The sequence below is a fragment of the Cimex lectularius genome, unplaced genomic scaffold, assembly GCF_000648675.2.
Source record: "Cimex lectularius strain Harlan isolate CLEC.00 unplaced genomic scaffold, Clec_2.1 scaffold58, whole genome shotgun sequence".
In the NCBI taxonomy this organism is placed as follows: Eukaryota; Metazoa; Arthropoda; class Insecta; order Hemiptera; family Cimicidae; genus Cimex; species Cimex lectularius.
Genome location: NW_019392696.1, coordinates 1,232,081 through 1,254,094, shown reverse-complemented (window position 1 = coordinate 1,254,094; position 22,014 = coordinate 1,232,081). Strand labels below are relative to the sequence as shown.

General features: G+C 31.8%; 3 protein-coding genes across 4 annotated transcripts; 1 reads left to right on the top strand and 2 right to left on the bottom strand.

The window, feature by feature from the left end:
* Positions 1-706: 706 nt before the first annotated feature.
* LOC106670665 (CDK5 and ABL1 enzyme substrate 1) lies at positions 707-5,040 on the bottom strand. The gene is made up of 9 exons (XM_014401187.2): positions 4,565-5,040; positions 4,370-4,509; positions 4,168-4,300; positions 3,980-4,106; positions 2,736-2,824; positions 2,592-2,671; positions 2,331-2,425; positions 1,913-2,212; positions 707-1,838 (listed from the first exon to the last, which is right to left on the bottom strand). Exons 1-9 carry the CDS (start codon positions 4,882-4,884, stop codon positions 1,698-1,700), a joined length of 1,425 nt encoding a protein of 474 aa, XP_014256673.1. The 5' UTR covers positions 4,885-5,040; the 3' UTR covers positions 707-1,697.
* Positions 5,041-6,556: 1,516 nt separating this feature from the next.
* On the top strand, positions 6,557-14,964 carry LOC106670667 (TAF6-like RNA polymerase II p300/CBP-associated factor-associated factor 65 kDa subunit 6L). 2 transcript variants are annotated; one of them, XM_014401189.2, is made up of 9 exons: positions 6,557-7,039; positions 7,101-7,338; positions 10,438-10,556; positions 10,623-10,802; positions 10,884-10,994; positions 12,832-12,934; positions 12,990-13,147; positions 14,069-14,173; positions 14,247-14,964. In XM_014401189.2, the coding sequence occupies exons 1-9, from the start codon at positions 6,776-6,778 to the stop codon at positions 14,694-14,696; spliced, it is 1,728 nt and encodes a 575-aa protein (XP_014256675.1). In that variant the 5' UTR covers positions 6,557-6,775; the 3' UTR covers positions 14,697-14,964. The 2 variants fall into 2 exon arrangements, with proteins under 2 accessions (XP_014256675.1, XP_014256676.1); XM_014401190.2 differs by lacking the exon at positions 14,247-14,964 and having other exon boundaries at positions 12,990-13,151; positions 14,069-14,156.
* Positions 14,965-17,661: 2,697 nt separating this feature from the next.
* On the bottom strand, positions 17,662-18,271 carry LOC106670605 (signal recognition particle 9 kDa protein). Its single transcript, XM_014401095.2, has 3 exons — positions 18,011-18,271; positions 17,866-17,934; positions 17,662-17,797 (listed from the first exon to the last, which is right to left on the bottom strand). Exons 1-3 carry the CDS (start codon positions 18,077-18,079, stop codon positions 17,699-17,701), a joined length of 237 nt encoding a protein of 78 aa, XP_014256581.1. The 5' UTR covers positions 18,080-18,271; the 3' UTR covers positions 17,662-17,698.
* Positions 18,272-22,014: the final 3,743 nt, after the last annotated feature.

Sequence of the window (22,014 nt, the reverse complement as noted above, 5' to 3'; positions counted from 1 at the left end):
GTACATAACCAAAACACAAACAAAAACGATATTTAATTAATTTATTGCGTTTAGTAAAGTTTAGCTGGCAAAAATTTGATATTTTGATATCAATATAATAATTTTTGATATTCTGCCACTGGGTTACTTATTGGGGTCCGACTGCAAATTGCCATCTTCAGTGAGGAACTGTCTGGGAGCCCTGGATAGTGGGATGATGTGGACTTTTTCATAGCACTTTAAGCTATGTAATTTTTTCAATATCCCCTAATACATCTGTAATAAGAAAGACGACTTCACCTCTTAAGTAGGATGAGTGCATGGTTTCTGCCCAGAGCTCGGTGGCAGCATGAGCAAAGCTGCAAGCCGCTGGTTGGGTAGGTCAATGAAATCAAGTTAAGGCAATGAAATGATGACTTACAACAAAAATTTGTATTTTGGCTAATATCAAATCGATAAAACCAGGCCATAAAGAAAAAAAAAACATTGGTTTTATATTTGTTATTATATTAGAGTTTTTAAATAAATAAAAATAAATTAAATTTCTAATATAATTATTATATTAGAAATTTAATAACTGGCTTACTCCCATGACATTTAGAATCAATAAATTTTAAGAGACTAAATTTCAAAAAAGTGACTAAGTTTTTTACTTTTCCTTTCTCTTTCTTATTTTCAATTCATAAGAATGATTAAATCATGGATTAATTTGTAAACAAAGACTAGGTTTGAAATAACAAATAGGCAAAAATATTTATTGTGTTTTGTTTTTTACAAAACAAGAAAATAAAAACAAATGTTGACTAACAGAACATTTTACCATTGAGTTCAGGTACTTCAATGTAATAAACGAATACATACTAGTTGTTATTTAAGAAAACCACAAAGCACTTTTTTAACAATTAAAAACAAATTTGTACATTGAATCACCATTTTTATTGCTTTACAACAGAGGAACTATTCTTTATTATATACAAATATCTATCAAAATGTCTTATATTGCTAATTTCATTAATACATTATTTAAAACAGTAAAATAACATATTGTAAATAATTCACAAGTGTAAACTTAATTAAGAAATTATTTTTCCTGTAACTTTACTCATCAATGGAATGGTTTTCAGCATTGGTCCATGATTTCAAAAGTACAGTTTAATAATATATAGTCACAAAACAAACAAAACATAATTAAGTTATTATTATCTTATTGCAGTGTTATTTCCAAAACAAATGGTTTTGTTTAAGTCAATGATGTCTAAAATATTGTGCTGCACATATTCACTTTTACAGATTGAATAATTATTTCATAAACTTCCTATAGATAAACATTTTTCCTGTGGTTATGTCATTGTGCATTTTTATAAACTTAAATTATATTTATTCAGTCATATAATATTTTTTTACTATTAAAAATATAAGAGAGAATGAAAGATTTTTTTATATCAAACAAATAAAATATGTAAATTCATAAATCAAACCAAAAAAATATGATTTCTTTTGTTTAAATAATGTATCTGATTCCCAACCCCCTTGTTAACAAATTTTTATTTTTAATACAAATATCTTTAAATTACCATCTAAAATATCACAATAATTTTAAAGTTGGTAACATTATGATGATCTCATACAGGATGAAATTCTTATATGAAACACATCGAATGGTAATTTCTTTTTAAACAATTATAATTTTTTTAATAGATAAAATTTCAGTTCAAACACTATGTTTCAGAGAGTAGTCTGTGGTAGTGAGGTAGAACTTGATAAGTAGGCACATGCAGACCAAAGTCGAGTGCAACTAAAACAGCGAACTCTGATGACAAAAGGTCCCTTTTATTTAGACGGAGGACGGCTTCAGTTTTCTATTCGATTAATTGATTAGATACACTTCCAAAAAACATTAGTTCAATTAAATTTAAAATTTTTGTAAACATACCTCAATTAACTGTTTTAAACAATCTCCTTTTGAATCATTGAGTTTGGCAGCCAGTATTAAAGAAGCACCAGCACAGAGCTTCCTATTTTGTTTGTTGATTAAATTTTTAAAAATAAGCTTTTCAAAATAAACATAGGAATAGGCTATTGTGAGGAAGTCCGGCGAGGCGATTTTCCGCATTTCCCTCTTCAGGCTCCTAAGTTTGCTGAGCGTGAGACCTATGTGTGGAAATTTTTCTTTGAACTTATCGTTGAGCTCTTTCTTCAAATCAGCAGCCCTCACATAAAGAATCACTGAAGTCTGAAAAGAAACACATTAGGTGATAACCATCTCGCTGAACATTTTAATGATTATATTTTTTATCAATGTTATCAAACAAAAACAAAAAACAGGAAAAATTCTATGGGACTCTACAAACCGTATAAGAAGAAAATGGTAAAAGCCTTTTATGCTTTCCAGCAATTAATTCTGGATCGTCCAAAACATTGGGTTCATATTCTGAAACATCGAGACCTGAAAACAAATTTTTAAAAGTACGGCTAGGAGCTTTGCCAATATCAGCCTTTCAAAACAAAATCAAAAGGACTTGAAAATTATTTCCTCGTCCCAGAATCTTTATAAAAACACCTACAATTGATTTTTTCCAAACCTTTTAATCAGTAAATTAATTCTAACTCACCTCCTTGTGATGACTTATCACTACAGACAGGTGGTGAGCCCGGAAAGAGTCTAAGTGCTGAAGAATCATTTGAGTAACATCTAAAATAATTATAAATAATAGTTACAAATATGATAAAAATGACATTTGTATGCAAAGACAAACCTTGCTAAAGGATGGTGAATTTTTATGTCCCCAGCTTCCAAATTTCTTATATGTTTAGATGGGGCTAACAGTTGTCCATAAGAAATTTCCTATTTACACAAAAATACAAATATATTAGACCCCTGATTAATTAGAATGTGTAAAGAAAATAATATATAATTGTGTATACGTGTATTAAATATAATACAAAAAGCCTTTATATTGATGATGATGAAAATCTAGGAAGTGGAGTTTTTATGTCCCCGAGCACTGCATCCTTCTGAGTTATTGTACCTTTCCTAGTTTTTTAGTTCAGTTCAAATGACTCGATCTTTCTCTTAAAAAGTCATTGACATCGTTGCAACAATTCCTTTACCTAATTTGATTTTTTTACATGTTAATGTGTTAATGTCTGCTTGGCCCCTCTGATTTTATGAGGATTGTTTTGGTCAGTATAATCTCTGCTAAAATTTTCAAAGCCACACGCATTGATGTTATATATTTTAGCTTGAAAGACTGAAGTGTACTTTCCTAATAAGTTCGATTGCTCAAATTCTATGCTTGTACAAAAAATGCCTGATCCCCTTAATTTGTTTTAAAGCTAATCTATATACCTATCATAGTATCTGAATTTTTCTCCTTTGTAGTCTGTTGAGACTTTACAGTATGTTGTACATGTTTCTGGGATCATGTAGTCAGTTCCCATTTTTATGATTGGGTGTCTGATTTTATTAATTATTATTGTGTGCCTGTAATATTTAATCCCCATCCAAATTTATTTTTGGTGCCTAAATGATCTTCTCCTTGCTTCTCTTTGTATAAATACTTCCAATGTAGGTTTGCTAATAAGTGTAGCAGTGTTTCTAATGTATTTCATGGGATTGTTTTTATTGCCCCTATAATACATAGGTTTGCCAGTCTATGCTGCCTAATGAAGGACAAGTTCAAGATATAACCTCATCTGTCTGTAACTCCCAAGTACGTAGTTAGCACATCTTGCCCTATTCCATTAGTAGAGTTTGATTTTAATAAATCTTGTATATTTTATCTGTATATATTTTTTAAATTAATATTCCTTCAAGCAAGATGGCTCAACATCTATCTACTTAATAGATGTCATAGATGAGTCATAAAAAAACTTAATGGGCAAGGTTGAGGTAGGGAATTGAACCCATGACCGTGTGGTTTATATCTGTCTGAGAGGCTGACCATGACTAGATTTTTTTTAATGCCGTTAAACTTGAAATTTGAACTTCCAAACTTACTTGTCCATCAGAAGCTTTTTCTATGCCCAAAAGAGCCCATGGGTCCGCAGCGTCATTAATTGCAGAGAGGGGTCTTGGCCCGGATGTGTTACGTCTTCTCACTCCCAGTTGATTCTTTATGTCACCCCTGGATGAAAATTAAACTTTCATTAGAAGAAAAAATTACACTTTTTGTTTAATATACCTACCGAAAACGGTGGTAAGGAACGACAGAGAAAATGGCAATAGGGATCTTCAGGGAAGGCGACACAATAACCAAACGCTGCCCCTTGAACTTATGACCTTTAGTGACCTTCAAGAACGAGACCTCCTTCGGTTTGCCTGAAATTTAATTAAACTGGAATTTTACGCCTTTCCATATTAATTTTATCACGTATGATAAACTCCTACCCCCAGCAGAAACCATGCTTTCAGAGCTGCTGAAAATCCCTTGCAGTTTGTCGTCCGGGATTTGCTGCAGAAGGCGTTTCCTATAGTGTATCCCGCTGTAGTGTATCTCACTTCCGTATTCGCTTCCAATCGTGCTAGTCCTAAAACGAAACATTCTTAACAATAAAACAACCGATTAAACCGGGTTTGAACTACCTTTCTCGAAACGGTAAAGCAAAGAAGTTGGTCTGCCCTTCCGATTCGAGGAACTTGGACATGAGGATGTGACTCTCATTGTAAGAGTTGAGATAGCTGTCCTGGTTGTACTTGACCGTCGGTGAGACGCTTTTACAGGATTTAAGCCCGTTTTGGTTGTTCTCTATCAAAGGCGAAGCGTCCAAATTGTCCTCGTAACGAACCTCCTCCTCCTGCGGCTTGGCCAGGAAGGCGGCGATCGTCCTCGGAGTTCCATCCAGCGAGATGCTGCTTAGGAATGAGATCGCCGCCAGCCTCCTTTTGTACCGGCTTGTCTTCATCCGCCGATCATTCGACAACTGTGATTTTTATTTTTTGTACACCTGTACCAAGATTACAAGATAAGAAAGGCATAACCTTGTCTTGCAGAAGATGGTACCTCAACCTCAACGGTGAGGTTACATTATATTACTCAACGATCTCTTTATTTAAAAGTAAAACAGACTTTTGATCAATTTAAACAATCCCTGTTACCAGTTATACAGATTTAAAAATCCTAAAGCTAGCTTAATCGGCTTGATTCTTGAAAACAAAAGTTGAAAAGCAATTATCCACATTTAAAAACTTAAGGTTGCTTATTAAATCAAAGTGACAAAAAATTGTATTTGCACTTTAAATATTCTTAATATCACAAAAATAATCTGGTGCATTCCCATTTTTCTCTACCTTCGTCCGTTTTCAAATGATTTTTTTTAAATTGCAGTCAGAAGTCGCAAATATACATTTTTTAAAATTAAAGTTGTAAAGATATAATTGATTATTGCTATTATATTTGGATTATTAATTATTAGTTAATCTGTAGCAGAAAATAGTTGATATTTGTAGATATTAAGAAATCATAAGGGAAAGATTTATAATTCCAAATTTTTATATGTTTAATTAATAACACGTTTGATAAATAGTAGATAAACAAACAGTTTTTAACAAAACAATTAGTTCAAAAATGGAATGCCTGTTGAAATTGTCAAAAGTGACAGATTTGCTTCTTTTTCTTTAAGTTAATTTCAACTTTTATGCATATAACTTATAATTGCTATGACATTTTAGATGAATAATAAATAAATAAACAGTTTTTAACAAAACAATTAGTTCAAAAATGGAATGCCTGTTGAAATAGTCAAAGGTGACAGATTTTTATATATGTAATTGTTATGACACTTTTGATGAATAGTAGGTAAATAAAGAGTTTTTAACAAAACAATTAGTTGAGAAATTGAATAAATTGTGAACTTCATAAAAGTGATAGATTTGCCCCTTTTGGTTGTTAATTTCAATTTTTATTTACATTCTTAGTAATTACTATGGCAGTTTTGATAACTGACAGATAAACAGTTTTTCACAAAACAATTAATTGATAAATGGAAAATTGTCGAAATATGCACACAGATATTAAGAAATAGGAAGTGGACAATTTTTCTCTTCTTTTTTATTCCAAATTTAGAACAGATTTTTAGGTAGATAAACAGTTTCAAAAACAGCTAGTTGAAAAATGGAATAATTGTTGAAATTGCCAAATGTGACAAATTTGACCCTTCTTGTTTATATGTACATAATTATTAATTATTATTATTATATTATTGCTTATTATACCATCAATTAACAACTTCTAAACTGTTAGTTGAAAAATGAAATACTAGTTGTAGTTGGCATTGGTAGATATTAAAAAGTCAAGTGACAGATTTGTCCCTTATTAAATTAATTTCAATTATATGCATATAATTTGTAATTGCTTTGATATTTTTGTTTATTGTAGGATCAGGTTGACAAATACAATAATAGTTGTAGTTAAAATTTTCTTATATTAGAAATCAAAATCTCCTATTGCTTTCACTTACATAATTTATAATTGTTATAATATTTTGTTATTAAAAATTTTAAGTTTTTCTTTTATAAGAAATTTGATTGCCTTGTGTGGTAGAGTAGTTTTGCTCATTAGGTTACTTAGTTGTTGTAATCAAAAGAGATAAAGGTTATGATTGGCCAGGTTAGGGTCGGATGGTAGTCGGGTCGATGAATCCTCGGTATGATTAGGTAGGAACGGAAATCAAAATTACAAAATACGACTTTTCTCGGACGATCTCCGTTTAGACGCCACGACCCAAAGTGCGCCGACAAAATTTTGCCGGAAATACCAAAAATACTCTCTCTTGATTTTATATTCTGCAGCGGTTGATGGACGTGGGTCCACAGCCCATGGAGATCGCCGAGCAGGTGGAGCCTGATACGAGCTCCACCCAGTCGACCTCCCAGGAAGGTCCCCCGGTCACCAAGAAGCCTAGAAAGAAGAAGTCCCAGACGGTAGATCACGAACTCAAGATGTTCTGCAAGCGTAGCGTCTACCTAACAGGCTCCAGGATCGGCATACCTTCCCTCAGCGAGGAAGTATGCGATCTCATATCCAACGAGTTGTTCTGCAAGACGAGGGAGCTTATGTTCGTAAGTCGCTTCCATCCCCTGGCCAAAACCGACAGCCATTGGTGATCGTTATGATTTTCAGGTTGCAAAGATTATACTTCATCAGAACAAAAGGGACATGTTAACTACACATGATGTCGACAAGGCGATAAAACTTTTAGGCGGTGTTCAACTCTATGGGCATCATAATGCAGGAGAGACATCATACACATTAGACACTAAAAAGAACGTCTTTGTAGAAAATGATGAGGAAATTGATGTTTATGAGGAATCCCTACAACAGTTTAGAGCCTTTCATAGAGGAGAGCCTTATATCCAGGGTACGTTTTTATTCAATCTTTTTATTTTCATAATTATGTAAGACCAAGTAATAGACATTGTATTATATGACTTGATAAAACAAAGTGGATTGTACTGTTTGTGGAATTATACTGCTGGTTGTAAATGTTAACAAAACTCCAGCTATTCTAGTTATAAGACTTGTAGCATAGTTGTCATCATCGTGGGTGATCATGAAGTTATTTGTTTTGAACTAATTGGCCAATGTTTCAATTTGATCAGTTTTTCTAAAAAAACAAAAGAAAAAAAAGGCTTTTCTCATTGATCACAGATTTAATAATTAATTGGAACATCTTTATTGTGAAAGGTTTTTAGGTAGGCCGTCCACTGGAACCGTTTTCGGCAGAACTTGCTTGGCCGAATAGGGCCGGATGATCAAAAAGCGAAGAAACGAATGAGCACGCGTCTATTACAACCAGTTCGTTCGGTCGTGTTGGGCTGTGCACAGCCGAAGCACTTTCTGATCCAAATAAAGTTGGATTTTCCCGTCCTATTCAGCCGAATTGTTACTTCGAATTCAGCTGTCAGCCACGTGACATCAAACGCTCACCATTGTTTAATGGCGTTCTTTACTTTTTGTTTACGTTTTCATTTAGATGGATTGCGAAAAATTGACAAGTGCTGTTGAGGAGAACCAGACTCTTTGGAACATGCGTGATCCGCTCTATCGTTGGAGGGATGTCCAGAGTAAGCTGTGGTCAAGGATAGCTTTATAAATGGAACTTCCAATATTTTTGTTTATTTCTTTCCCTCCATTTGTATGTAAACTAAGAATTTCGAGCAGAAACAAGTCTGCTACATCCATTTGCACTATGTCGTGAACTGACGAAAATCGGCTACAGTGGACGACAGCGTTCAGTCACATTGCCGGTCGTCTGTTTGGTCATATAGTTCGGCTGTTGAACGGCCGTCCTAGTTCGGTTCCAATGACGAGCAGCCTTATGCAAGTTAGTAAAATTTTGATAGTCTCTGATCATCCTTGTCTGCCTATTCTGTTGTTTTTTAAACCCTGGGTTTTTGACTAACTCAGTGTGCAGTAATAAATATATAAAAGTAGATTTAGAAAACAAGAAAAATAAGTAAAGTAATTCCTGTCATACCGGAGGGCGTAACATCTATCCATCGGGTATCATGGATGAGGGGTGGGACTACTTTACAATATATTTTAATACCATTATCGATTAAAAAGTCATGGACTCTGCTGGAATTCGAACCCAGAACTGCAATCAATCTTGTTGATTGATTCAGACACATAATAATAACAAACTACTTCAACCGATTTATTTATTGATACCTAATATGCATATAATGACATACAGTTGTGAACCTGTAATGTACTATTTTATTATTTTTTATTTATTAATTGTTTAATTTTTTTAAATTAATTATTTATTTATCTATTTTTAACTGTCATGATTTGACTCTAACAACAAATTTGATTTACTTTACAAAAAAGCAAAACTGAAATAGTAATTTCTTGTGTTTAGAACTTTTTTTTCGTTTCTTGAAAACAACCAATTTTTTTTGGTTAGGGGATGGTTTGGGAAGGTTGAGATATGTCTAATGCAGAGATAATGCTTAAGTTGCTTCTGATTTTTGCTGATTTATAACTGTCTGTGGTAAAGTCTGATCTTCGTTATTTTCATCTTGGTTTTGAAAAGTTCCTGATTCTATTGAATTGGGCATTATAATTTTAAAAAATGTCTTCACTTTTTACATTAAAAAAATTGAGTTTTAAGAAAAAGAAACTCTACAGTTGTTTACAATAAATATAAATTGTGTTACTTTTAAGTAAAGAGATGGTACATGCTCTGCAACCATAATTTTTGTAATGAACTCTTTTTGATTAATTTTTATTTTATTTATTAATAGTTTAATTTTTGAAATTAATTTATTTTTAACTAGAATGATTTATACGGCTTTGGAAAAAAAAGAAAAAAAAGGATTTTGACAAAAATTTTAATTATTTTACTTACTTTACAAAAAAGCATAACGAAAAAGTAACTTCTCATGTTATAAAAGAAAATTTGTTTCTTAAAAATAATTTTGAAGAATCCTTATTTATTTTAATTTTATTTATTAATAGGTACATTTTTAAAATAATATTTTTATGGGAATAATTTATAGTTCTAATAAAAAAAGGATTTTACAAAAAATTCAATTATTTGACTTACTTAATAACAAAGCAACTTCATGTTTTTAGAAAAATAAAAAAGTTTTTTGTCTGTTTCTTAAAAAGAATATTTAAGTCATTATAGTCTTAATTATTAATATAAATACAAAATAGTTGATTATATGTGTCATTTTTTTAAACAAATTAATATCCATCTTGATAAAAGTAAAACCGGTTTATTGCATTACTGGAAAAAAAATTGAAGAACACATACAGCTCTTTTCTTTCAAAAACTGCAAATCACTGTCCTCATCAAAGAATACCAAAATCCAGCCCAAATTGCCTTTTAGAAAATATCGAAACAATAATGTCTATTCTTCAAGCTACAGTGTGCAAATCCCTCTTTTTTTTGTTTGAGAAGGGATAAGGTTTAATCTGGTGTGTTGAAAAAAAAAATTACATACCTACATTCCTGGAATGTACAAAAATTCTAACAATTATTGCTTGTATATTAAAGAATTAATTAGGAAACTTGTTCGTATTCATATACAATTGATATTATGGTTATAATAGTTATATTAATAAGATTTATTATTGTCTATTAAAGTTTTTAATATAAATTCTTTTTACAAATTACAAAATTCAAAGGTACGACAAGACTGAAACTATTGGGGTTTGTATTTATTATATTTCCCCATTTTGCTCCTTATGGGGAGAAATGTATTTTTGCTTTCCATAAATTTTTATTTGCTACTAACATGTAGTTTAAAAATATATTAGTTTTGGAGATTGATGATAGAAATATCTTTTGAAGATCAATTCTATTTATGATTTATAAAATCATTCAAATAATAAAATGAAATTCATTCATCATTTAATTTTTTTTTTTTTTTCAATAAATCAACACCATGTCCATATATGATTATTTTTCTAAGTTAAAATAAGATGATTTTTGTTTGTTTTTAAGGTGCTTGGGTCATGCCTGAGGAGAGCACGGACAATGGGAACAACGCAGGCCATGAAGAAAGCTCTTACTATGTACAAATATGCAAAACCCTTATGCTTGGTAGTTTAGCGCATAAAAGGGTAATTGCGAAAATTTTCTCTTGTTTCTCTTTCAAAAACTAAAAAAAACAAAAATTGCAATTCTAGGTTGCACTTCTGGACCTGAAGTCAAACCCTAAAATCGGCCCGTATTGTCCATATTTTCTCAATCTCGTAGCGCTCACCGTTAAAAAAGGACCACAACACGGCCTGATAACAACGACTATGATAGACACCGTCAGCTGCATTGCTGAAAACCGATTTGTTGATCCAAGTCCATTTTTGGCTGTATGCAATTTTTTTTGTATTGTTTAATCCCCTTAGGAAAATTGCATTTGTTAAATGTGTAATTGGAATTTTCATTTTTAGGTGAACAGAGCTGTGAATTCTTTACTTAAAATAGTTATTGAGAAAAATATTGAAAGCAGTAATTGTGATGATTTGGGTATCAGGTTGAGGGCAGGACTTCTATTATCTAAGGTATTTATATTTTAACTTTACAATAAATAAAATATTTAATATAACTCTGGTTCATTAATAAGGTAGAAAATGTTTAAATAAACTAAAACTACAGTAGTGTCAGTGAACAGTGCACACATTGACCCTGATTCTTATTTAATTAATTATTAAACCTACTACATATTTAAAAAAAATAGAATTTCTTATTAGAACAGTTTATTAAAAAAATTCATAAATGAATAATTTTATTTCAAATGACCTCTGAGGAAGTCAATTCCATGAATATTTATAATCAATATGAATATCTAAATATTGTAGAAGTTATAAAAGATGAAAGGAAGCTGTATGTTGATTTGTTGTTATTATAATTAAAATAGAATGTTCAAGACAATTGTAAAAACAAAATTTCATTATTTTGTGTTATTTTTTATATTTTCAAACATTAATTAATATACATATATTATTAATCACTAAATTACATGGATGTGGCAGAAATTATCCCATTCCAAACCATTAGGGTGCCTCGATGGAATGCAAATATATTTTCCGAAGGGTCCAATTTCTTATTTACGGATGGTGCAACATATCTGTGACCCTAACATACTGTAGTACATGTGGATCTCAATATACAGTAATACAACTGGAAACAGGAAGAAGTGGTATATGAACACTGGCACGCTTACCAGGTTGCATAAAGCTACATAAAAAAATATCTACCTGATAATTAAAATTGAAATGTATGAAGTAGGTTAATTAAGTAGGTAAATTGTATGAAGTAGGTCAAAAATATATTATTTTATATGGGAACAGTTTTGGCTCAGAGCATGGAAACCCTTCCTCACTCATTGGTAAAAACAGAACCCTAGGCAAGAGTAGAGTTGTTAGTTGTCTGGCTGAGGACTGTCAAGTTGTGAAGGCAATACAAAGTAGGCAGTACATTCAAGAGGTTTTTAAAGGTATCATACGAAGGACGATCCTGCTAAGGACTGTAAAACAAATTGGCAGTATAGAGTTGAGGCGAGGGCAGTTGCACCAGTGATTGTTGTGCTGAAGAGTTGATTACTGTGAAACTGGAGGGATGAAACTCGAGGACAGTTTCACTAATCACTGTTGCGTGAAGAGTTAAAGCACTTGCCAAGCTGAAAACCATTGAAATAGATTAATGTGATGACAGTCGAACCAATGATTAAACTAATAATTAGAATAGACTTGTTGTTGATATGGCACGTATAAACTAAGTATGCTCTGATTGTGCGATTTTTTCATGAGGTCAGGGGGATGGTGAACATGTAGCTTGATTTTTCTGATCCTGTTTGATCTCTATCCTAGCTGTTTGGCACATTTTTGCTTTTAGGTCCCTTTTATGTTTGCCATGAAAAGTGAAAGGAGTGTAATTTTTGTTTTAACCTATTGGCATCATGGATGTCAAGTGTTATTTGATTTGTTCTATTCAGTTATGATTGTTCCTCTTTTTCCTTTTGATTTATGTTTTAAATTATGTAAATGATGTGAGGGAATCACTGATTTGTGTTTTCCTTTTGAATATATGGTGTTTGTATATTTCAAGATTTCCTTGTTTGGTTTCGCTTTTGAATGTGCTCATGCAAAAAAGTCATTTCTAGAGTTAGTGGCTATTAAATTATGCTAGATTATAATTAATATAATCTTGTACATATCACATAAAATATATTATACATCATACCCTCAAACTGAACTATAGTGTTTTTTAATAAATAGGTGGATTTACAGATAGTAAGGTAGCAATGTCACCACAAGACCCAATGCTTTGCTGCCTTAACTTTTGTGTTAATAAATAAATCTTTATTATAGACAGTTAATTATCTCATGTACTATTTAGGTTATGATTCTTTGGAGCATTGAGCTGAAACAACAGATGGACATTGTGAGACACCTCCTTCAACACTTGCTGGACAACACTGCCCCATTTCAAACGCAATACGGTAATTGGTTTCTTTCTCATCTGTTAATACAAATTAACTCACTGAGTTGTTTCAGGTGTAATTGTCACATTGACTGCGTTGAGGCAGAGAACGCTGGATTTCTATTATTGGCCAGTGATTGAACGCTACCTTCCACAGTTGGAAATAAAATCCAGTGCAAAACGAGGGGATTCGTTAATGGTCTACTCACAGTACATAATGGGAGTAATTCTTGTAAGTAAGTTCCTAGTGAAAGAAATGAAAAAGTTATCTTTTATATTTGATTTTTTAAAACTTTTAATTCAATATAAAGTTATATCGATTAAGTATTGAAGTTAATAGGGGTAAATAATAATAAACATTTTCATTTGTACAATCATAATTATATGTTGAAAATTGAATTAACTCAGAAAATAATAATAAATATAAATAACAATTAAATACATTTAATTCAAATTATAAGTACCTGAATTATTGCAAAAATAGAATTATATTCTTGATTTCATCATATTTTTTTGGCCAGGGTTTAATTATTTTCCCCACATTTAGGCTGATGTCTGCAATATGTCACCTGGAAACTATGATACACACTTCATAAAAGTTGAATTGCTTTAAAATTAAAAAGTTTAAAAAAAAATTCATAACATTATCAATTAAAAAGCCAATGACTCTGCTGGGATTTGAACCCAAAACCTCCAGCATGGCAATTTAAGTCAGATGCCCTAGCCACTTGGCCATTGTGGTCTTCAAATTAAAATTTATATATTGTCACCTCTGAAACTAGTCAGAGTAAGCAAGGGGGTGATAAGTAAAACAAAGAAACTAAATAAACACTAATTTTGAATAAATTTCCTTTCACCTTTTATTTAAACTATAAATACACAAGTCCCGTTCAAATTCAATCTTAGGACAAATGTTATACTTACGGACAGGGTTTTCAAAGATGGGGTCACGGCAAGATCCAGTCGAGCACTCCTGCCTCGGCTTGCTCGTTACCCCCTCCTTGTAATCTTATTCGTGACAATATATATTATAAAAAATTTAATTAAATATAAATATATACATTTCTCTTAGTAATAAACTAACAATAATACAAACATTTTAGTGAAAAAGACACATGAAAATTTTATAAAAATTATTTAACTTTTATTTTAGATATCATTGAGTAATGCATTCAGGAAGTTATTCGCGAATTCAGGAGACTACATTATGCAGAACAGGGATGAAAAGTTAGAACCAAGGATACAGGTTGATGAAAGTGTTAGTTTGTTAATTCATTCTATTATTATCATATGTACAAATTATTTTATTAATTAACGCTAAAAACAATTAGGTGAATTCTTCTTATCGTAAGAACAGCACAAATACAGAACAGTTCAATACACTGCTGGCAATGGACAAGCGACTGTACACGATTTTCGGAGACAGCGTTACACCACTACGAATGCTCCGGCACACCAACATTCCACCTACGTACCTTCTCAAGCCGAAGAAACGCCCGCCCCTCTGGAGGTTGAGATTTGGCAAGCCTATAGAAAACAAAACTGTCAAGAAGTACAACGTGATGGAAATATTTGATATAAAACCAAAATCATCTTCTGACCAACCATTGGCACAAAGAAGCAACCGTACCATGTTCAAAATAAAGAGAAAGTTGCCAACAGCCATTTACTACTCAGTCCCTTTAGAACAAAAACGTTACCATTGGTTCATTCAGAGGAAAACAAAATCTTTACAACTCTATAGGACTTGTTGTTCAGGGAATCTACTAGCCAATTTGTAAATAAGAACTTTTATTTTATTTTTTGTAATATGTGAATGTTTTGTGCATAATGTACAGTTTTTAATGTAATTTAGATTGTTTTATATTAAATGCTTAATTTTATTACACTATTGTGTGAAAGTTAATTTATAGACTTCCTCAGATGATGTTAACTCCAAAGAAGTACAATATAAGATGTAATACAAAATGTGAAGTACAATGTAAATAGCAACTCAGAACACAATTCACTCAATTCTTGTTGAGTTGAGATTAAACAGTTTTGTTTTTATTGTGATAATTTTTTAATCCTACTGATTTCCAATTCATTTTCCTCCAGTAAAATATTCATGAAAGTAGTTATGTATTAACAAAAAGTTACCAAATAAAAAAAAGAAAAAAGAAAAATCATTGTGAACTTCTTCAGTGGTGGTCTGTTATTTTGTCGATAATTAGTTATATAGAGTCTGGATTTATATGCATTTATATTAACAAAAAAATTTAAACAGTGGATTAATGTGTAAAAAACAAAATTCTCTTAACCAATGTGTATTTTATATTTTTATTATAAACTGGGCCATTTTAAGGAACTATTTTAAAATTGTGTCAAATACATTTGACGAAGTTTTTTACATAATGGGACAAAATTTGCTTAAGTTAAGGCAAGTTTTATGTTTGTTGCCTAGAAATGATATTCAATTTTTCTTTATGCATTTGAGGGACTCAGCATAATTTCATATAAATTTGAATTTATATAGAACATTTTGTGAGCTATTTCAGTAATTGTCGTGTTTAATTGGGGTAATTTATTCGATGCGTCTAACAAACGGAGACCAGGTTGGAGTGTTTGACCTCTTAAATAATGAAAAGGGGACGACCAAGTTGGTGCGTCATGGATTGGGCCACTTTTTTGGTGATTCTACACTCTAAAATATCTGTCATGTATCTGCCATTTCTTGTGAATAGGCTCTGGTTTTGCAAAAAAATTGAAACTTGAAATTTACTGTTTTTTAATATTTTTATTTTGCTGTTCTACTTGCTCAAATCAACTATGTGAATATATCATTTTACAGCAATTTTTAGGTAGATTGTAATAAAAATATAGTAAAATCAGTCAAAGTGTATCAATAACCAAAATATTGTTATTTATTTCAAGTAAATTAAGTTATACATTGTTTTTTCTTAAAACTAATATGAAATTTCGTTTTAGCAGCTCTAGAGGTCCCTAAATGTAATTTTTTAAAAATTTAAATTTATTGATTTTTCGATCCTTAAAATATTTCCAATTTTTAAGAAGTCAATATCAGAATATCTGACTGAAATGGTATAATTCAAAAATGGCTAATAGGTTTTTAACGTCAAACATAACATTTGAAAGAACAGGAACATAACGTTTTAATGACGATGATGTACCATAAAAATATATAAAAAAATGTCTATAAGAAAATTGGTATGTAAGGTTTTTATAACACAAGAATCATGGCAAATCCAAGTTTTGATCACTTTTTGACCTACTTTCCGTACAGAATATTTATTATAATAATCAAAAAAAGCAGTATTTTGAAGATTTATCTCTTTAATTCATACCAAAATATAATATTCTGCATCATAGAGCATTTTGGTTTTTATGTTAACCAACAATGAAATTATACAAAAAAACTATATTTTTAAAATGTATAAATAACAATTTATGCTCATTTAATTAAATTTACTTTATACATATAATTTTTCTTAATATTTTAATTTATACAATATAAATAAATAAATTCATTCTATCAGAATTATATTTGGTCCCTCCTGTTTCAAAGTAAATGAATTTGAATTTTGTGGAGAATGTTGAGAATTTTGCTGATCAACATCCATTATAATGAATTTGTAAATCTAAATTTATTACTATTTACTTGGCATTAATCAAGTTTTTCTGGCAGTGTAAAATGCTTTCACAGATCGCATGTTCGATTTGAAGCTGATCTGTGGAAAAAACATGCGTTGCAGTAGTTTCCTCCTGCAAAATGGGTGAACATGCAGAAGGCCTGTCATGTTTCCTTTTTTACCCATTTTTTCCTAATTATTTGTCTAATATGTGTGACAAAATGTACTGATAATGTCCCATGTGTGGATAGCCAGTGGTGTTCACTCAAAATCAAAGGAATTTGTTTGGGAAGTAAAATCACAAAATATGAGTAGAGATTCGCTTCTATGTTTCAATAAAATAAATAAAAAAAGTATCAAGACATTCTCTGTCATAAAAACAAAACAAATAAACCATAAACCTTTGCTTACAAGCAAATGAATAACAATAATGCGAAGTTTAAAATATTAACAATTTGTACCTTAAGGGCAACTTAAAAGTATAAACTTTGATTGTAAAATACAAAAAAAAAAAAATAAATAAATAAATAAAAATAAAAATAGGTCTCTCAACAGAAATGAGTTTTTGTAACAAATAAAATAAAAATCCGATTGCTTGAGCTTTCAGATGGATTTTTTCAGTTTCCCTTCTCAACACCAAGTCAAGACTGAACAGTAGTCTTGAATACAAATATTTTGATTGAGTTTAAATTTCTAGCATTGTATAAATTCACTTTTTTCACATCCTACACGTATTTTGTATAATTTAAACAATGTTTACAAAATCCCAGGCCCTGAAGATGATCTCAATAAAGATCAAAACGTTGGCATGATAAAGAAAATGTTTTTCTAAAACCTACGCCACACTAGACCGCATCTCACGATCTCCAAATAATCTAGACTGAACTCTATCCACACATTTCTTTTTTTCTACCAAACACAACTACATAACATGGAGTAAGGGCCTGGTCATCATTTTGTTGGTAATAACAAACTAAGCAGGCAAAACGAATCACAAATTCATCAGCAATTAATACAAAGGGAGGAATCATAAGAGTGAAAGAAAAATACTTCATTTATTACAAAACAAATTTATATATACATAGATCTGTACAGTGTTTAAATAAAAAAAAATATATATATCAAAATCCCTGACAGCCTTTCTCCTTCTTGTGTTACGAGTGCTCCTTCGATGCCATATGCCGCATTAGATTGTTTATGAATTTTTCTATTTTCTTCACTTCGGGTTGGTTTTCTGTTTTATACTGAAAACACTGAAATATCGAAATAGTTAGTTTCTTTAAATGAAGTATAAGACGTGACAGAACAGGAAAAAACTTACGACTGCGTTGTCTGTTAGTTTGACTTTCAGCAAGTTTTTGCTGTGGGTGTATTTCATCGAATAGCGGACCTAAAGTTAAATTTGTAATAAAATAAACAACAGTCTTCAATATGTGATAGTTTTACAATCTTAACAATTAATTAACCTTCATTGGGTTCTGCAAGTACAAATTCTGAGCTGCCTTCTCAAATTCATCCCAGCTATTTAAATACATAATTAGCGAAATAGATTGGAAATCGGAGGACCGTCAGTCTTCCTCTCGGCTGTCAAAAGGAGGCGATGAGTGGCGAGACGAAACCAAAAAATAAAAAGTCAGGTCAAAAGCTACGTCCAGACCATGAGTTTAGAGAAATCAACTAAACGTGGCCGGTCGGACGAAGCTTACAACAAAATTCTGGTGGATTAAATTACTAATCGATCTAGAACTTGAAACGAGAAGGTTCAACGAGGATGAGACGCGGCGTTGCGGATTTTTCAAACTATAACACGTCAAAAAATTACTAACAACGGAAGAAAAAGTAGAATTTTCTTATACTAAAACTTACAATTCAAGCTTCATTCAGGGTGTAATCGTACCCCGTACTTTATTAGTAATCATGTCCCAATTGCAATACCTACAGGACTGTTGTGATACCTAAATTTTAAGTTTTCCCCTCGGTACATCGAATGTCGTAAATTACACTCTATTTCATCTCAATCTGTCATTGGATCTAGTTTCAAATTAAATTGAGATCCCATTTTCAATCTACAAATGTTAACCATCCTAAATAATAATTTCCTTTTTGTCTTGAACTTAGTAGCTCCATTAATGAAGATTAAAATTTTTCACCCCTGCTATGCCTTTGTTTTCTCACACAATTAAACTTGCTTTTAAATCTCTTGATTCAGCCTACAACAAATGGAAATTCACCAGGGCTCCTATCTGGGTTTAAAATTCTAAGAAATAAAGCGAGAAATCTAGCCCACAAATCGTAGAAAATGACTTTTCATCAACTGCTTGGTCATAATTTACCACCTAAGTAGGAACATCATTAGAAAACTTGGTCTTAAAAACAAAGTCGACAGTTCTCATTCATGTCATGTGAATAATATAATAATTATGAATTAATCTTGTTTTTTGCTTCCATGTCCTCTTCCCTACAAACTAAAACTCCTTTTCCAGCTTATCTAGATCACCGTAAATTGTCCTTTAGTTTTCAAATATAACTCATGAAAATGTTTTAGAAGCCATTCTTTTGACTAAATCTAATGCTACAGGTTCCTGCTATTACTTTGGATGCATCAGCTAGGGAAAGGCTATGAACTGCACCTAGAAAGCAGATCCGGGAGATCCTTACAGTTTGGATAGACAACTTGTGGCAGGAAAAATGGGACAGAAGCACCAAGGGAAGGTTAACCCACGAGTTTCTACCCAGTATTGAGGACCGAGCAAGAGCAAAGTGGTTTCAACCAGATTTCTGGGTCACACAAATAATGACAGGTCATGGAAATTTCAACGCTTACTTGCACCGATTCCATAGAGCTAACAGTCCACTGTGTCCCGACTGCGGAGTTGATGACAGTGTCAAACACAGACTATTCAACTGCCCCCTCCTTGAGAGTGTGAGGGAACCACTAAAGCTCCTCTTCCGCCACACTTGACCACCGACCCTCAACGAACTGGTTAAAGAAAAGAGGACGTTTGAGGTCCTCAAGCCTGTTAGCCGAGCTATATAGTGGATAAAGTACCTGATTAATTTTTCTTTCTTTCTTTTTTCTTCTTTTTCTTCCTATGATAAGTTACTTGTTAGATCTTAGCGTTTCCCTGAACTTTTAATTCCGTGCTGGTTACTCCTTGTACCCATCATTGTTATTTATTTCTTAAAATATTGTATTTATTAGAAAGTGTATTCAAAAGGATTAACCAGCAAGGGGGAGACCTATTAGATTAGATAAATTAATAATAAGAAAAATATTTCCCTTCTTCTTTGGGTCTTCCCTTTCAGGGCAAGGTCGAAGGAAGACGTTAAGCACAATAAGATCCCCTAAACTTGCATCCCATTTGAATTAGTTTAGTGGTCATGGTCTGCCGGTATGGGGTCTCCCTTAGGTACGGTGGGGAGGTGGATGGGGAAAAAAAGAAGGTTCCTGCTATTAAACTCATACTTTTTCCCCTTCTTGTTACTTTAAAATGCATAATCCACATTTTGAACTTCTCTCTCCCTCATCCTGTTTTCCTTCAGCCTGGAAGAAAGCTCTAATACTTGCATTACCCAAGAAACCTAAACCTACCTTTACTAGTGACTATCGTGCTATTAATCTTCCATCACTTTCATTTGAGAAGATTTTATTTAAGCAAATATCCTTATTTATTGACACCCATGCCCTCGTATCCCCTTTTCAATCTAGCTTCTGTTAATTTCATAGTTGTGAAACAGCAATTTTCAAAATCTCAGATGATATTTGCAAAGGCATTGATTATAATAAGTGTACTATTATTGTTCTATTTGATTTTTCCAATGCATTTGGTTCCATAAATCATAATTTGTTTATTTGGAAACTGATGCACCTTTTTGGTTTTTCTTCTACTGCTACTAACCTCATTTCCTCCTATCTGTCTGACAGAACTCGGAGAGTCAAAGCTTCAAATTCTATCTCCTCTTCTCGCTCATTTTCAACTGGTGTACTCTAAGGCTCTATTCTTGGTCCTTTTCTGTTTTCCATGTTTCTAAATGATCTTCCATTAGCTCTTAATTTCTCCTACTTTTATCTCTATGCTGATGACACTCAGCTTTACATTCAATGTCCTATATGCAACATCTCTGAAACTATCTCTCTGCTCAACCGTGATCTTCATTCTCTCAACCAATGGTCAAGAAATAACGGCATTCTTTTAAACCCTAACAAATCGGGATCCTTATTAATTTCCTATAAACCATTAGTTCAGATTGCTTATCCCTTCCTCATATCAATGACTTCTCCATTAATTTTTGTTCTAAAGTGAAAAATCTTGGCGTTACTTTTAACTCCAAGCTTACATGGCATGACCTGATGAGCTCTATTATTAAAAACGTCTACTCAAGCCTTCATTCTCTCCAATGCCTTTTTTTCACTCCACAGAAAGCTAGAGTTCTTATTCAATCTCTAATAATTCCTTTATTCTTTTACTGTAATGCTATTTTTTTTCACTTTTCTTAGACTCTCAATCTCCTCATTGCTTTCAAATTGCTTATCATTCCTCCATTAGATACTGTTATGATCTTAAACCAAGAGATTATATTTCATCCTACATTAACGCCTTCAGCAACCATAACATTCTAAACATTTAAACTTAGAGTTTTAATATATTTTTAAAATAAAATAATTGGCGTCAATATCTATCCAAACACACCGATCATATCCCAAGCCTTCAACACTCTTCTAAACCATTAGCCTTATCCTTCAGAATTGAGGGTCAAGATTATGAAATTTACTTCCCCGGATAGCACTAGTACGTTCTGCTTCCTTGCCGGCTTGTTTTGGGTCCACCTCTAATTTCTAGGCTTTGAAGCATTTTCTTCTATTTGCACACCAATCAAATACTTTCTGTATCCTATGTGCATATTGTCAATGATATATGAACTTCAATAAGGAACATATATATATAAAGTTTATTCCACACAGGAAAACAACATGTTCATATGTGTATATACGTCAAACATATGAACCTATGCACGATATTAAAAAAAATTGAAAAAAGTTATTAAGGGTCTAAAAAATATATAACTCTAATAGGTGAAGCAACCATGGATGAGTTAAAGTCTGGATAACAAAAGCACTGAAAACTAGAGTCTACTGAATACCATTTATTATTTTAGGGAAATTTTAAAATTTTAGTATCAGTGATGTTTTAATCATCTAATTGTAGTAATGCAGAATTAAAAATGGATATATTTAAAAAAATGTATTTTATACTATTATTTGAAATTTTTTAAGACGAATGTTTTTGAACTTTTGTTTTAAGTGATTTCTGTTAAGTAGCTTAGATTTTCATAGTATATTCTGATTAAACTCTTTTCCATTCATGAGATTGGGATATATTTTTGAAAAAAGTTGGTCAAAAGTGCATCCATTAGTTTTGGTGTTGGTGATTGAAGCGCTGGTTGTCGGCGTGGTGAAAAAACACTGTGG

What these genes read in the sequence shown, in the direction of transcription:
- LOC106670605 (XM_014401095.2), bottom strand. Translation starts at nt 18,079, where the DNA reads ATGTATTTAAATAGCTGGGATGAATTTGAGAAGGCAGCTCAGAATTTG. An exon ending in ACTTGCAGAACCCAATGAAG is followed by an intron (nt 17,935 to 18,010) that starts GTTAATTAATTG and finishes ATTTAACTTTAG; the next exon opens with GTCCGCTATTCGATGAAATA. An exon ending in AACTAACAGACAACGCAGTC is followed by an intron (nt 17,798 to 17,865) that starts GTAAGTTTTTTC and finishes TCGATATTTCAG; the next exon opens with TGTTTTCAGTATAAAACAGA.
- LOC106670667 (XM_014401189.2), top strand. Translation starts at nt 6,776, where the DNA reads ATGGACGTGGGTCCACAGCCCATGGAGATCGCCGAGCAGGTGGAGCCT. An exon ending in CCCATTTCAAACGCAATACG is followed by an intron (nt 12,935 to 12,989) that starts GTAATTGGTTTC and finishes GAGTTGTTTCAG; the next exon opens with GTGTAATTGTCACATTGACT. An exon ending in GGATACAGGTTGATGAAAGT is followed by an intron (nt 14,174 to 14,246) that starts GTTAGTTTGTTA and finishes AAAAACAATTAG; the next exon opens with GTGAATTCTTCTTATCGTAA.
- LOC106670665 (XM_014401187.2), bottom strand. Translation starts at nt 4,884, where the DNA reads ATGAAGACAAGCCGGTACAAAAGGAGGCTGGCGGCGATCTCATTCCTA. An exon ending in GTTCCTTACCACCGTTTTCG is followed by an intron (nt 4,107 to 4,167) that starts GTAGGTATATTA and finishes ATTTTCATCCAG; the next exon opens with GGGTGACATAAAGAATCAAC. An exon ending in TACCATTTTCTTCTTATACG is followed by an intron (nt 2,213 to 2,330) that starts GTTTGTAGAGTC and finishes GTTTCTTTTCAG; the next exon opens with ACTTCAGTGATTCTTTATGT.